The sequence below is a fragment of the Hyperolius riggenbachi genome, chromosome 9, assembly GCF_040937935.1.
Source record: "Hyperolius riggenbachi isolate aHypRig1 chromosome 9, aHypRig1.pri, whole genome shotgun sequence".
NCBI classification, from domain to species: Eukaryota; Metazoa; Chordata; class Amphibia; order Anura; family Hyperoliidae; genus Hyperolius; species Hyperolius riggenbachi.
The window spans coordinates 270,706,957-270,720,595 of NC_090654.1; the positions used below are offsets into that span (position 1 = coordinate 270,706,957).

General features: G+C 52.4%; 1 protein-coding gene across 2 annotated transcripts in view; it reads left to right on the top strand.

Moving 5' to 3' along the window:
* ZC3H14 (zinc finger CCCH-type containing 14) overlaps positions 1 to 13,639 on the top strand; it is a 54,961-nt gene that overhangs the window by 31,956 nt on the left and 9,366 nt on the right. Inside the window, exons 9-13 of one of the 2 annotated variants that reach the window (XM_068254555.1) lie at positions 173 to 460; positions 2,853 to 2,927; positions 7,654 to 7,795; positions 9,295 to 9,506; positions 10,161 to 10,266. In XM_068254555.1, coding sequence (XP_068110656.1) covers positions 173 to 460; positions 2,853 to 2,927; positions 7,654 to 7,795; positions 9,295 to 9,506; positions 10,161 to 10,266 — 823 coding nt within the window. The remainder of the gene's footprint in view (positions 1 to 172; positions 461 to 2,852; positions 2,928 to 7,653; positions 7,796 to 9,294; positions 9,507 to 10,160; positions 10,267 to 13,639) is intronic. The other variant, XM_068254556.1, reaches the window with a different exon arrangement.

Here is a 13,639-nt window from a genome sequence, read left to right on the forward strand (position 1 = left end):
GAGCCACAATCCCTGCCGGGCGCCAATCCTCATGGGACTGGGCTTGCATAGATAGGTTGCCCATGTTTATTTCTTCTGGTCACTTGTTGGTCCAGGCACGGTTCAATGCATTATCATTTGGGGAAATGGATGATATGGCTGCTGCTGATTTACTTTGCATTTTTCGGCATAGTTCCCCCCAAGCAGACGGTTCCAGTGGCTCCACGAGCTCGGCAGATCCCAGAGGAGGAGCTTATTGTGATGAAGAGCCGAATGTCTATGTTGCGTTACCAGGAGGAGTCTGAAGAAGCCACTGCAGTACCGGATGTGGTGGTGGACAGCAGGCAAGGTACAGGCGGCAGAGTGGCACCAGCGGTTGTGATGGACAGCAGGCAACGTGCAGGCGGAAGAGTGGCGGTGGAGAGCAGGCAAGATGCAGGCGGCAGAGCAGTACCAGCGGTTGTGATGGACAGCAGGCAAGGTACAGGCAGCAGAGTGGCATTGGCGGTGGTGGTGGACAGCAAGCAAGGTAGAGGCGGCAGAGCAGGACCGGCGGTGGTGGTGGACAGCAGGCAAGGTGCAGATGGCAGGGCTATACGGTGGCGGTGGTCATCAACCAGGTGCAGGAGACAGAGCAGTACCACTGGTGGAAAGCAGGCAAGGTGCAGGTGGCAGAGCAGTATGGCGCTGTCAGTGGAAAGCAGGAAAAATGCAGACAGCAGAGCGGTACGGAGACAGAGCAGTACCACTGGTGGAAAGCAGGCAAGGTGCAGGCGGCAGAGCAGTATGGCGCTGTCGGTGGTAAGCAGGCAAAATGCAGGCAGCAGAGCGGTATGGTGATGGTGGACATTAAGCAGGAGACAGAGCAGTACCGGTGGTGGAAAGCAGGTGGCAGAGCAGTATGGCGCTGGTGGTGGAAAGCAGGCAAGATGCAGGCGGCCGAGCAGTACGGTGGTGGACATCAAGTAGGTGCAGGAGACAGAGCCGTACCGCTGGTAGAAAGCAAGCAAAGTATGACGGCAGTGGTGGTGTATATCAGGCAGGGTATATTGTGTGCATATATCATATGCGTGTGTACGGTGTGCTTATAATATATGCATGTGTATGGGGTGTATTGTGTACAGCGTGTATAATATATGCATGTGTACGTATATTTTTGTGTATATTATGTGTGTATGTTTGGCGTGTGTGTGTGTCTATATGTATGATGTGTATTATGTGTGTAGAGGGCAGTTTCTAGGCTAAAATGCACCCAGGGCGAGGGTGTAAAAATTGCGCCCCCCCCCCCCACCCGAGCAAGGTATGGGTGCCCGCAGTATAGGTTAGCCAGGTCTATTTGCACTTAGTATAGGTCCCCCCAGTATAGGTAGCCAAGAATAGGTACCCCACTATAGGTAGCCAGGCATAGGTGAGCCGGTATAGTTGCCCCCGCTATAGGTTAGCCAGGTAGGTGCCTCCAGTATAGGTAGCCAGTATAGTTGCCCCCAGTATAGGTTAGATAGGCAGGCGCCCCCGGTCTAAGTTAGATAGGTAGGTGCCCCAGTACAGGTTAGCTAGGTGGGTGCCTCTATTATAGGTTGCCAGAGTAGTTGCCCCCAGCTCAGGTTAGATAGGTAGGTGCCCCCAGTATAGGTTATTTAGGTAGGAGCCTGCAATATAGGTAGCCAGTAGTGGCCTCCTGTATAGGCTAGCTAGGTAGGTGCCCCCAATACAGGTTAGATAAATGCCCCCAGTATAGGTTAGATAGGTATCTGCCCCCCAGTATAGGTTAGATAGGTAGCTGCCCCCCCCCCCCAGTGTAGGTTAGATTAGGTAGCTGCCCCCCAGTGTAGGTTAGATTAGGTAGCTGCCCCCCCCAGTGTAGGTTAGATAGGTAGCTGCCCCCCAGTGTAGGTTAGATAGGTAGCTGCCCCCCAGTGTAGGTTAGATAGGTAGCTGCCCCCCAGTGTAGGTTAGATTAGGTAGGTGCCTCCCAGTATAGGTTAGATAGGTAGCTGCCCCCCCCAGTGTAGGTTAGATAGGTAGCTGCCCCCCCAGTGTAGGTTAGATAGGTAGCTGCCCCCCCAGTGTAGGTTAGATAGGTAGCTGCCCCCCCAGTGTAGGTTAGATAGGTAGCTGCCCCCCAGTGTAGGTTAGATAGGTAGCTGCCCCCCAGTGTAGGTTAGATAGGTATCTGCCCCCCAGTGTAGGTTAGATTAGGTAGGTGCCCCCAGGATAGGTTAGATAGCTAGCTGTCCCCTATAATGGAGGGGGGAGCCGGAGCCGCGGGGAGGGCAGCCCTCCCTCTCTCCTCTCCCGGGTGCCCTCCGTGCTCCCCCCCCCCAGATGCAGAGCCAGCAGCCGGGAAGCGCTGTTTACAACTCACCTGCCTGGCTCCAAGCGCTACTCTCTCGCCGCTGGTCTGTCTCCTCTTTCTGCATAGATGCGGATACACACGCTGCTTCCTGCTAAACAGGAAGCAGCGTGGCAGCGTGTGTATCCGCATCTATGCAGAGAGACGAGACAACCAGCGGCGAGAGAGCAGCGCTTGGAGCCAAGCAGGTGAGTTGTAAACAGCGCTTCCCGGCTGCTGGCTCTGCATCTGAGGGGGGAGCACGGAGGGCGGCCCGGGAGAGGAGAGGGAGGGAGGGCTGCCCTCCCCGCGGCTCCGGCTCCCCCCTCCCAACAGCGCCCCGGTCGGCGGCACGCCCCGCACGGCTGTAGAAACGGGCCTGTGTGTGTACCAGTAATAAAAGGTCCGCCCATTAAACATGGATGCAGAGACAGTAATTATTGCATGGGATATGTACTGTACGGTGTGTGTAGTTAATGAGGGACATTCTCTGCAAGTATTTCACTTCTTAAATCTTTTTGCATTTTTCCCGTTCTCGTAGCTGAAGAGCGTAAGTTGGACATCCTGTCTAGACTGCAGCCGGAGCCAATGGACGTGGATCAGGCTTGGGGACAAGGTGTGTTGTCTTTTTATGTTGGATGACAAGCGAAAAAGGAAACTTGAACCATTTCTATTATTTGTTTCTCTGAGATTTCATTAAGTCACTCTCAATCAATGTTGGTAGAATGGGGGTCTTTAGTGTTGTCTTAAGCCGAGATTTAAAAAAAAAGTTGTCAGGAAAATATGCTGCCCCATAATATGCTTACTTGGGGCTTCCTCCAGCCCCTTAGAGCAGACATGTCCCTTGCAGCAGCTCCACTTGCAGCCGCCGGCCCGGGTCTCCACCAGTGCAGAGGCCGTCCTCCGCTGCGCCTGTGCGAACGCCGCTGTCAATCAAGTCCATGTTGTCTGCAGAGTACTGAGCAGTCACAGAACTACTGCACCTGCGCAGTACACAGCGGACAACGTGGACTTGATTAACATCGGTGCTCGTGCTGGGCTGTAGGCCCAGTAGAGGAGGTCAGCCTGTGCACCAGCGGGGACCCCGGGCTGGCGGCTGCTAGCGGAGATGCGGTGTGGGACATGTCAGCTGCAAGGGGTTGGAGGAAGCCCCGGGCAAGTATATCATGGGGCAGCATATTTTGCATGACCACTCCTTTAAGAGTTCTGACTTGGTTTGTAGATCATCAGGACCTTCCTCATTCTAGAGCATACATGTCAAACTCCGGCCCGCAGAGGAAATCCATACATGTCAAACTCCGGCCCGCAGAGGAAATCCATACATGTCAAACTCCGGCCCGCAGAGGAAATCCATACATGTCAAACTCCGGCCCGCAGAGGAAATCCATACATGTCAAACTCCGGCCCGCAGAGGAAATCTGGCCCTCAGAGCCATTAAATTTGGCCCCCAAGTAGTTTCCCCACTTTGCGTTATGTTTGTCCCACTCTAGACCACCAGGGAAGCTATATTGAGGTGAAGCTCTAGAATACCAGGGAAGCCATGTGGGGAGGGAGGGAAAAGCACAAAACACCAGGGAACTGTATAGGGGAGGGTGGGGGACACTAGACACCGGGGAACTGTTGGAGAGCCGTTAGACACCAGGGAGGTGGAGGTTGGCCATTGAGGTTGGCATGTGACTAGGTCCTAATGTTCAATTTTGACCCACTTTGTACTTGACACCCCTGTTCTAGAGAGAACTTTTCTTGTCTGTAGAGAGTTCTCTGTACTTCCTGTTTCTTCCAATGTTGCTCTCAAGTCCAGATTTCTGCTTTTTGTGCCCTCAGGCCAGCTTTCTTGCAGCTCCCCTTCTATGTGCAGCACACCGCTCCTATTCCCCGTGCAGCCTCCTCTTCCATGTCTAACATCCATGTACAGGAGTCCCCTTCTATTATATACAAACCCCTTGGGCTGCAGCTTACTATTTCTATCTGTTGCTCTTTATTTGCGACCTCTGTATTCCATTTGCAGCAACCCCTCTTCCATGTCCAGCCGCCCCTCAGCCAGCTGCCACCCAAGGCCCGGGTCTTTGTGGCCTTTCCAGAAATCTGTCTCTGGTTGCTGTCGCAGTAGGCAGGAAAAATCTGACAGGGTTTTGGACTAGTCCATCTCCTCATGGGGGATTCTCAGTATTGCAAAGGCACTCCATAAAAAGGATGTATATAGGAGTGCCGGCCAGCCTCCCCTTTTACTTGCAGGCTTTTTTTGGCAGCTGGACTGAGCTACAGCCAGTCCAGTAAGTGCTTTTCAAAATAAAAAAAAATAAAAAATGATGATCCTCCATGGTTAAATGACCTAGTCCAAAAACCTGTCAGATTTTTACTGCTTACTGTAAGTGAGATTAAAGTGATAGTGCATCTTACTCCAGGATGAATGTACGTTTTGTACATATGCATACACATGCTGTTTAAATTTAACAATTCATGAGTGACGTAGGCAGCGATGCTTATACTCACCTGTGCGGCGTGGTGCCCTGCTGGCTGTCTTCTCTCCCCGCTGCCTTCTGGCTTTAAAGAGCAAACACTAGAGGCCTCTAGTGGTCACATAAGTACGTGCCACACTGCCCCTAGTGTTCAGCATTTGTTACATCACACAGGCACCCTGTGGGGAGATAAGAGACAGGATGAAGCACTGGTGGGCAGGTCGGCAAGCTGCTCCTACGCTCTGCACAGAGGGGGGGGGGGGGTGGTAGAGGGAGACCTGGGGACCCAGCAGGCCTTCTGCACAGACTTTCAATAGATTTCATCATGAATTCTAGTCAAAAATCTCTTGATAGTGTGTCGGAGGACTCGATCAGATAGATCTCTCGCCTGTCAAATGGTCATCCACAAAGCATCCAGAGCTGGATCATCCACAAGGCAATGTAGGCAGTTGTCTAGGGCCTGAAGAGAGTCTAGGGGCTTGGTTTATGCTAGCCCCAAATAAAATCCTACCAAAAAGGTTAGGTGGCCATCAATGGTGGTACCAAAATTGTTGCTTGCCTAGGGTACCTTAAAGAGACACTGTAACATCCAAAAAATTACCCTGGGGGATACTCACCTCAGGGTCCCAATGAGGCTTAGCCCGTCCTCTATCCCACGGGGGTCTCGCTGCAGCCCGACAGATCCGATAGCTTGTTCAATATTTACCTTTCCAGGCTCCAGCGGGGGAGCTGTTGCGGCTTTTGGCTCTGAAGTAGACGGAAATATCCGATCTCAGTCGGGTCCGCTCTACTGCAGAGACACCGGAGACTTGCGCCTGCGCAGTAGAGCAGACCCGACGGCGATCGGGTATTTCCGCCTACTTCGGAGCAGAGAGCCACCACAGCGCCCCCGCTGGAGCCTGGAAGGTAAATATTTACATTGCCGCTGTTCAGAGGGCTGCAGCGAGACCCCCGAGGGACAGAGGACGGCGTGGGAAGCCTCATTGGGACCCTGAGGCTTCCCCCTCCCGAGGTGTGTACCCCCCAGGGGAACTTTTTGATGTTACAGGTTTTCTTTAAAGGAGTTATTAGGCATGTTGTAGCAAAATAAGTGCTACTTACCCGAGGCTTCGTCCAGCCCCAAGCTCCCAGCATGTCGCCACCCCCCCCCCCCCCCCCCCCCACCACTGCGCTATATCCCCTCGAGATTAGCGACAATATTTGTTGCTATCTCGGAGGTAAACATAAGGGAGAGGGATTCCCTGTTCAAAATGACCACCAGGGGCATTCCTGCAGGATTTCCAGAGCTGCCATTGGGCAGCTCTCTCTCCCTGGCCAAACCTCCTGCCGCTCCCCCTCCTCCCTCCCCAGAGGTCACCAAAGTAATAGTGGGCCATTGCAACCCACTTTGCTCGGGCTCTCTTTAATCTGTCTCTGTATCAATCAGTGTATGGCTAACTTTAGAGTGTTATGCTGGGCATACACAACTGCTGAGAGGATTATCAATCGAGCCTAATGGCTCGATTGATAATATCCGACGTGTCCGATACCCAGCCGGATTGATAGTGTGCTCGATACCGGCGGGGAGAACAATAGAAGAAACGAGTGGCTGATTAGCAGCCACCCGCGGGGACGAGCAGGGATCGATACGCGCGGACGAGCGGGGATGCCAGCGGCTTGATCCGGCACATAATCGCAGCCGTGTATGCCCGGCATAAGAATAGTTTCGTAATGGGGAAGATGCTCTCCTTTAACCTTTTTAGAATGCTGTGGAAGACGTGCTGTCATTTCTAGACAGATTTTTAGCTGGAATCATTGTTCATCTTCTCCTTTTTTGCAGTCTCGATGACGGTTTGTAATCTTCCCTCATCAGCTGCCATTTTTCATCAGTGTGAAGCGAGCTGAGGGTCATGTGACCAGCCAGCTGCCACTCAGCAGCTGTAGGGCCATAACGTAACAACATCTGACTCTTCACAGAAGCCAAGCAATACTAGGTGTCTGGAAAAACCGGCACAGGTTGGATGTATTGCATACATGCTGCAGGCGTGTGTCCTTCAGCAGATGTTATTGCAGAAGGGAGTGTATTATAGGCTTACGATTTGACGGGAGGAGATTAGGGCAGACAGGTCTTTAGCTGCCCATTTTGCTCAAATGTCCGTTATCCAGACTATTGTAAAGTAAATGTATTCACATATTTCTGTGCATAATTAAGTTTAGGGATGTAAAATGTAATGCTGGGCAGCATTAAAGGGAAGGTCCAAGCAAAATAAAAAAATGAGTTTCACTTACCTGGGGCTTCCACCAGCCCCATGCAGCCATGCTGTGCCCTCGTAATCGCTCACTGCAGCTCCAGTCCCCTGCTGGCAGCTTTCCGACCTCGGCGGTCGGCGGGCCGCATTGCGTACGTTTTTACGCATTCCCACTACTGCAGGAACATTAACACATACATTTTTACGCATTACTGGTTCAATGCGTAAAAATTTACGCATTGAACCAGTAACGCGTAAAAATGCATGTGTTAATGTTCTTGCACTAGCGGGAATGCGTAAAAACGTACGCAATGCGGCCCGCCGACCTCCGAGGTCGGAAAGCTGCCAGCGGGGGACTGGAGCAGCAGTGAGTGACTACGAGGGCACAGGATGGCTGCAGGGGGCTGGTAGAAGCAGAACTAGCTGCCAGCGGGGGACTGGAGCAGCTGTGAGTGACTACGAGGGCACAGGATGGCTGCATGGGGCTGGTAGAAGCCCCAGGTAAGTGAAACTCATTTTTTTATTTTGCTTGGACCTTCCCTTTAAAGGTCTGATGAGGCATTCTCATTTGATTAAGGTAACCAGTTGCTGTAGAGCTCATCAAATCCAGATTATACCATACATAGGACTGATCTGTTACATGTTCTATCCTCAGAGTCTGGAGAAGGGCAGAATCTTCGGCCTGTGGACAGCCGCTCCTTCATCCTGAAGACGTCAAAGTACTCCCAGAATGCCCCTGGCCAGACTCCGCCCACAACAGACGCCTCATTACAGAACAGCCGACACATCCAGCCCAGGTGAGAGACCGGCACTGGTCAGCTTTAAGTGGAGAGCCTACATTTATAAGTGTAATCAAATAGTGAACGTTCTCCAGCAGCACAGAGTATATCAGCAGAGGAGAGTTAGCGGAAGGAGCAGAATCCTCTAGCAGTACAGAGTATATCAGGAGAGCATCCAGCGTTTTTTTATGTGGCGGAGGATTTGGGAGTGGCTTCCGGTGGGCGGGGTGAGGAGGGGAACAATGGGCTTTGTCGTCGGTCAGGCGTCACTATCAGTAGTCTTAATGATTTTGGGGGACGCTTGTACATACACTAGATTATCGTCTGAGCACCCTATAGCATGATGACCTAGCGTTAGATACTGTATAGAAATTCTTTAACTGCACTTAAAGAGGAACTTAAGCCTAAACAAACATACTGTCATTAAGTTACATTAGTTATGTTAATTAAAATAGATAGGTAATATAATCTCTTACCCACCCTGTTTTTAAAAGAACAGGCAAATGTTTGATTTCATGGGGGCAGCCATCTTTTTGGTTGAAAGGAGGTGACAGGGAGCATGAGACACATTTCCAACTGTCCTGTGTGCTGATCACCCCTCCCAGTTGCTAGGCAACGTGAACAATATAGGAAATCCCATCATGCTTTGCACAGCATCAGGGGAAAAAAGCCCGGTAAGAAAAACAGTTCTTAAAGAAACACCAAGCCTTTTCAGTTCTGCTGGGTAGATTTTTAGTCAGTTGGTTCACTTTAAAGGGACACTTAAGTCAAACAAAAAAAATGAGTTTTACTCACCTAGGGCTTCCAATAGCCCCCTGCAGCTCTCCGGTGCCCTCGTCGTCTCCCTCCGATCCTCCTGGCCCCACCTGCAGCCACTTCCTGTTTCGGTGACAGGAGCTGACAGGCTGGGGATGAGAGTGATTCTTCGCGTTCCCAGACACATTAGCACCCTCTATGCTGCTATATGATATATGATATATGCTATAGCAGCATAGATGGCGCTATTGTGGCCAGGAACGCGAAGAATCACTTGCGTCCCCAGCCTGTCAGCTCCTGTCACCGAAACAGGAAGTGGCTGCCGGCGGGGCCAGGTGGATCGGAGGGAGACGGCGAGGGAACCGGACAGCTGCAGGGGGCTATTGGAAGCCCCAGGTGAGTAAAACTCATTTTTTTTGTTTGACTTAAGTGTCCCTTTAAGTGTAATGTTGACAAGTCTCCATATTACTCTGTATTGGAGGCCTATCTGTAGTCCTGATCATTTAATATAAGTTGTACTTGCCATGCATAGTTATGATTGTATATCACCTTTTTCTACAAAATAAAAACTTCTTCTTTAGTTAAAATAAGATACTGTATAGAGCACAAATTCATTCACAAGGCAAGTGTAAACCTTTTTATATACTGGTTGCATAGCTAACTGGCTGGCGGTTTTCCTGTTGGAAATAATAGGAAAGATTGACTTTATTGTGCAGTGTAACTTATCTTTGTGAAAAGCAATGATCTCTCCTGTTTTCCAGAGATAACCCCGTCCCCGAGAAGCCACCAAGCCCCAAGTTTATAGTGACTTTGGAGGGTGTCCCCAGTCCACAGGGATACCGCTCAGACGAGGACATGGAGGAGTCCATGGTGTACACTGAGGAGGGGGAAACTTATCCCAGTCAGTATAATCCACACAGATCCGAGCAGAGCGATCCCAACCCGACATCTCAGGATGGGCTCAGCACTGGGGGTACGCCTCCTCACAGGACGCATAGACACCTCTTCACACGGCCTCCTCACATGACACATATACATGCTCCTCACATGACATAGGCATACTCCTCACACGACATATGCATGCTCCTCACACGACACATACACACTTCCTTATACGGCAGATACACACCTCGTTATATACGTGTGTGTGTGTGTGTGTGTGTGTGTGTGTGTGTGTGTGTGTGTGTGTGTGTGTGTGTGTGTGTATATGTATATATATTATGTGTGTGTGTGCGTGCTTCCTCACACATCAGACATGCGGCAGATAGACTCCTCATCACATGGCAGATGCACGTCTCCTCACACATCAGCTACACGCCTCGACACGGCATATACACTCCTCATCCCATGACTCCAGACACGGCAGACACATGCCTCATTACATGACCTATACATGCCTCGAAACACTGCATATACAAGCCTCGTCACGCGACATATACAAGCCTCGTCACATGGCTTATACACGTCTCGACACACAGGAGATGCATGCCTCATCACACAGCAGGTACACGCCTCGTCACACGGCAGATACATGAATTGTCACACACCCCACACATAACTATACAGAAACTTTTTGACCGGCTTCTGGGAATTCATAGTAACAGATAAATGCTTTTGTGTTGTACAGAGACTGCGGCGCCTCCAAAGACAAAGATCCCCGAGCGCTGCAAGTACTGGCCGGCATGCAAGAATGGCAGACAGTGTGCCTATCACCACCCCACTACTCTGTGCAAGTAAGTGTCCTGTGCCAGCGTGCCTATCACCACCCCACTACTCTGTGCAAGTAAGTGTCCTGTGCCAGCATGCCTATCACCATCCCACTACTGTGTGCAAGTAAGTGTCCCGTGCCAGCGTGCCTATCACCGCCCCACTACTGTGTGCAAGTAACTGTCCTGTGCCAGCGTGCCTATCATCACCCCACTGCTGTGTGCAAGTGTCCTGTGCCAGCATGCCTATCACCACCCCACTACTGTGTGCAAGTAACTATCCTGTGCCAGTGTGCCTATCACCACCCCACTACTGTGTGCAAGTGTCCTGTGCTAGCGTGCCTATCATCACTCCACTGCTGTGTGCAAGTAACTGTCCCATGCCAGCGTGCCTATCACCACCCCACTGCTGTGTGCAAGTAAGTGTCCTGTGCCAGCGTGCCTATTACCACCCCACTACTGTGTGCAAGTAACTATCCTGTGCCAGCGTGCCTATCACCACCCCACTGCTGTGTGCAAGTGTCCTGTGCCAGCGTGCCTATCACCACCCCACTACTGTGTGCAAGTAACTATCCTGTGCCAGCGTGCCTATCACCACCCCACTGCTGTGTGCAAGTAAGTGTCCTGTGCCAGCGTGCCTATCACCGCCCCACTACTGTGTGCAAGTAAGTGTCCCGTGCCAGCGTGCCTATCACCACCCCACTACTGTGTGCAAGTAAGTGTCCTGTGCCAGTGTGCCTATCACCACCCCACTACTGTGTGCAAGTGTCCTGTGCCAGCGTGCCTATCACCACCCCACTACTGTGTGCAAGTAACTGTCCCGTGCCAGCGTGCCTATCACCACCCCACTACTGTGTGCAAGTAACTATCCTGTGCCAGCGTGCCTATCACCACCCCACTACTGTGTGCAAGTGTCCTGTGCCAGCGTGCCTATCACCACCCCACTACTGTGTGCAAGTAACTGTCCCGTGCCAGCGTGCCTATCACCACCCCACTACTGTGTGCAAGTAACTATCCTGTGCCAGCGTGCCTATCACCACCCCACTGCTGTATGCAAGTAAGTGTCCCGTGCCAGCGTGCCTATCACCACCCCACTACTGTGTGCAAGTAAGTGTCCTGTGCCAGCGTGCCTATAACCACCCCACTGCTGTGTGCAAGTAAGTGTCCTGTGCCAACGTGCCTATCACCACCCCACTGCTGTGTGCAAGTAAGTGTCCCGTGCCAGCGTGCCTATCACCACCCCACTACTGTGTGCAAGTAACTATCCTGTGCCAGCGTGCCTATCACCACCCCACTGCTGTATGCAAGTAAGTGTCCCGTGCCAGCGTGCCTATCACCACCCCATTACTGTGTGCAAGTAAGTGTCCCGTGCCAGCGTGCCTATCACCGCCCCACTACTGTGTGCAAGTAAGTGTCCCGTGCCAGCGTGCCTATCACCACCCCACTACTGTGTGCAAGTAAGTGTCCCGTGCCAGCGTGCCTATCACCACCCCATTACTGTGTGCAAGTAAGTGTCCCGTGCCAGCGTGCCTATCACCACCCCACTACTGTGTGCAAGTAACTGTCCCATGCCAGCGTGCCTATCACCACCCCACTGCTGTGTGCAAGTAAGTGTCCTGTGCCAGCGTGCCTATTACCACCCCACTACTGTGTGCAAGTAACTATCCTGTGCCAGCGTGCCTATCACCACCCCACTGCTGTGTGCAAGTGTCCTGTGCCAGCGTGCCTATCACCACCCCACTACTGTGTGCAAGTAACTATCCTGTGCCAGCGTGCCTATCACCACCCCACTGCTGTGTGCAAGTAAGTGTCCTGTGCCAGCGTGCCTATCACCGCCCCACTACTGTGTGCAAGTAAGTGTCCCGTGCCAGCGTGCCTATCACCACCCCACTACTGTGTGCAAGTAAGTGTCCTGTGCCAGTGTGCCTATCACCACCCCACTACTGTGTGCAAGTAAGTGTCCTGTGCCAGTGTGCCTATCACCACCCCACTACTGTGTGCAAGTGTCCTGTGCCAGCGTGCCTATCACCACCCCACTACTGTGTGCAAGTAACTGTCCCGTGCCAGCGTGCCTATCACCACCCCACTACTGTGTGCAAGTAACTATCCTGTGCCAGCGTGCCTATCACCACCCCACTACTGTGTGCAAGTGTCCTGTGCCAGCGTGCCTATCACCACCCCACTACTGTGTGCAAGTAACTGTCCCGTGCCAGCGTGCCTATCACCACCCCACTACTGTGTGCAAGTAACTATCCTGTGCCAGCGTGCCTATCATCACCCCACTGCTGTATGCAAGTAAGTGTCCCGTGCCAGCGTGCCTATCACCACCCCACTACTGTGTGCAAGTAAGTGTCCTGTGCCAGCGTGCCTATAACCACCCCACTGCTGTGTGCAAGTAAGTGTCCTGTGCCAACGTGCCTATCACCACCCCACTGCTGTGTGCAAGTAAGTGTCCCGTGCCAGCGTGCCTATCACCACCCCACTACTGTGTGCAAGTAACTATCCTGTGCCAGCGTGCCTATCACCACCCCACTGCTGTATGCAAGTAAGTGTCCCGTGCCAGCGTGCCTATCACCACCCCATTACTGTGTGCAAGTAAGTGTCCCGTGCCAGCGTGCCTATCACCACCCCACTACTGTGTGCAAGTAAGTGTCCCGTGCCAGCGTGCCTATCACCACCCCATTACTGTGTGCAAGTAAGTGTCCCGTGCCAGCGTGCCTATCACCACCCCACTACTGTGTGCAAGTAAGTGTCCTGTGCCAGCGTGCCTATCACCACCCCACTGCTGTGTGCAAGTAAGTGTCCCGTGCCAGCGTGCCTATCACCACCCCACTACTGTGTGCAAGTAACTGTCCTGTGCCAGCGTGCCCATCACCACCCCACTGCTGTGTGCAAGTAACTGTCCCATGCCAGCGTGCCTATCACCGCCCCACTACTGTGTGCAAGTAAGTGTCCCGTGCCAGCGTGCCTATCACCACCCCACTACTGTGTGCAAGTGACTATCCTGTGCCAGCGTGCCTATCACCACCCCACTACTGTGTGCAAGTAAGTGTCCCGTGCCAGCGTGCCTATCACCACCCCACTACTGTGTGCAAGTAAGTGTCCTGTGCCAGTGTGCCTATCACCACCCCACAACTGTGTGCAAGTAAGTGTCCTGTGCCAGTGTGCCTATCACCACCCCACTACTGTGTGCAAGTAAGTGTCCCGTGCCAGCGTGCCTATCACCACCCCACAACTGTGTGCAAGTAAGTGTCCCGTGCCAGCGTGCCTATCACCACCCCACTACTGTGTGCAAGTAAGTGTAGTGACAAGTGACCTCTGAGGTAGCTTCAGCGTAACCGGTAGGATCTTTGACCCCCCCCACGGCCCTGTCCATCTCTCATACCTTGGTAAGCTCTGC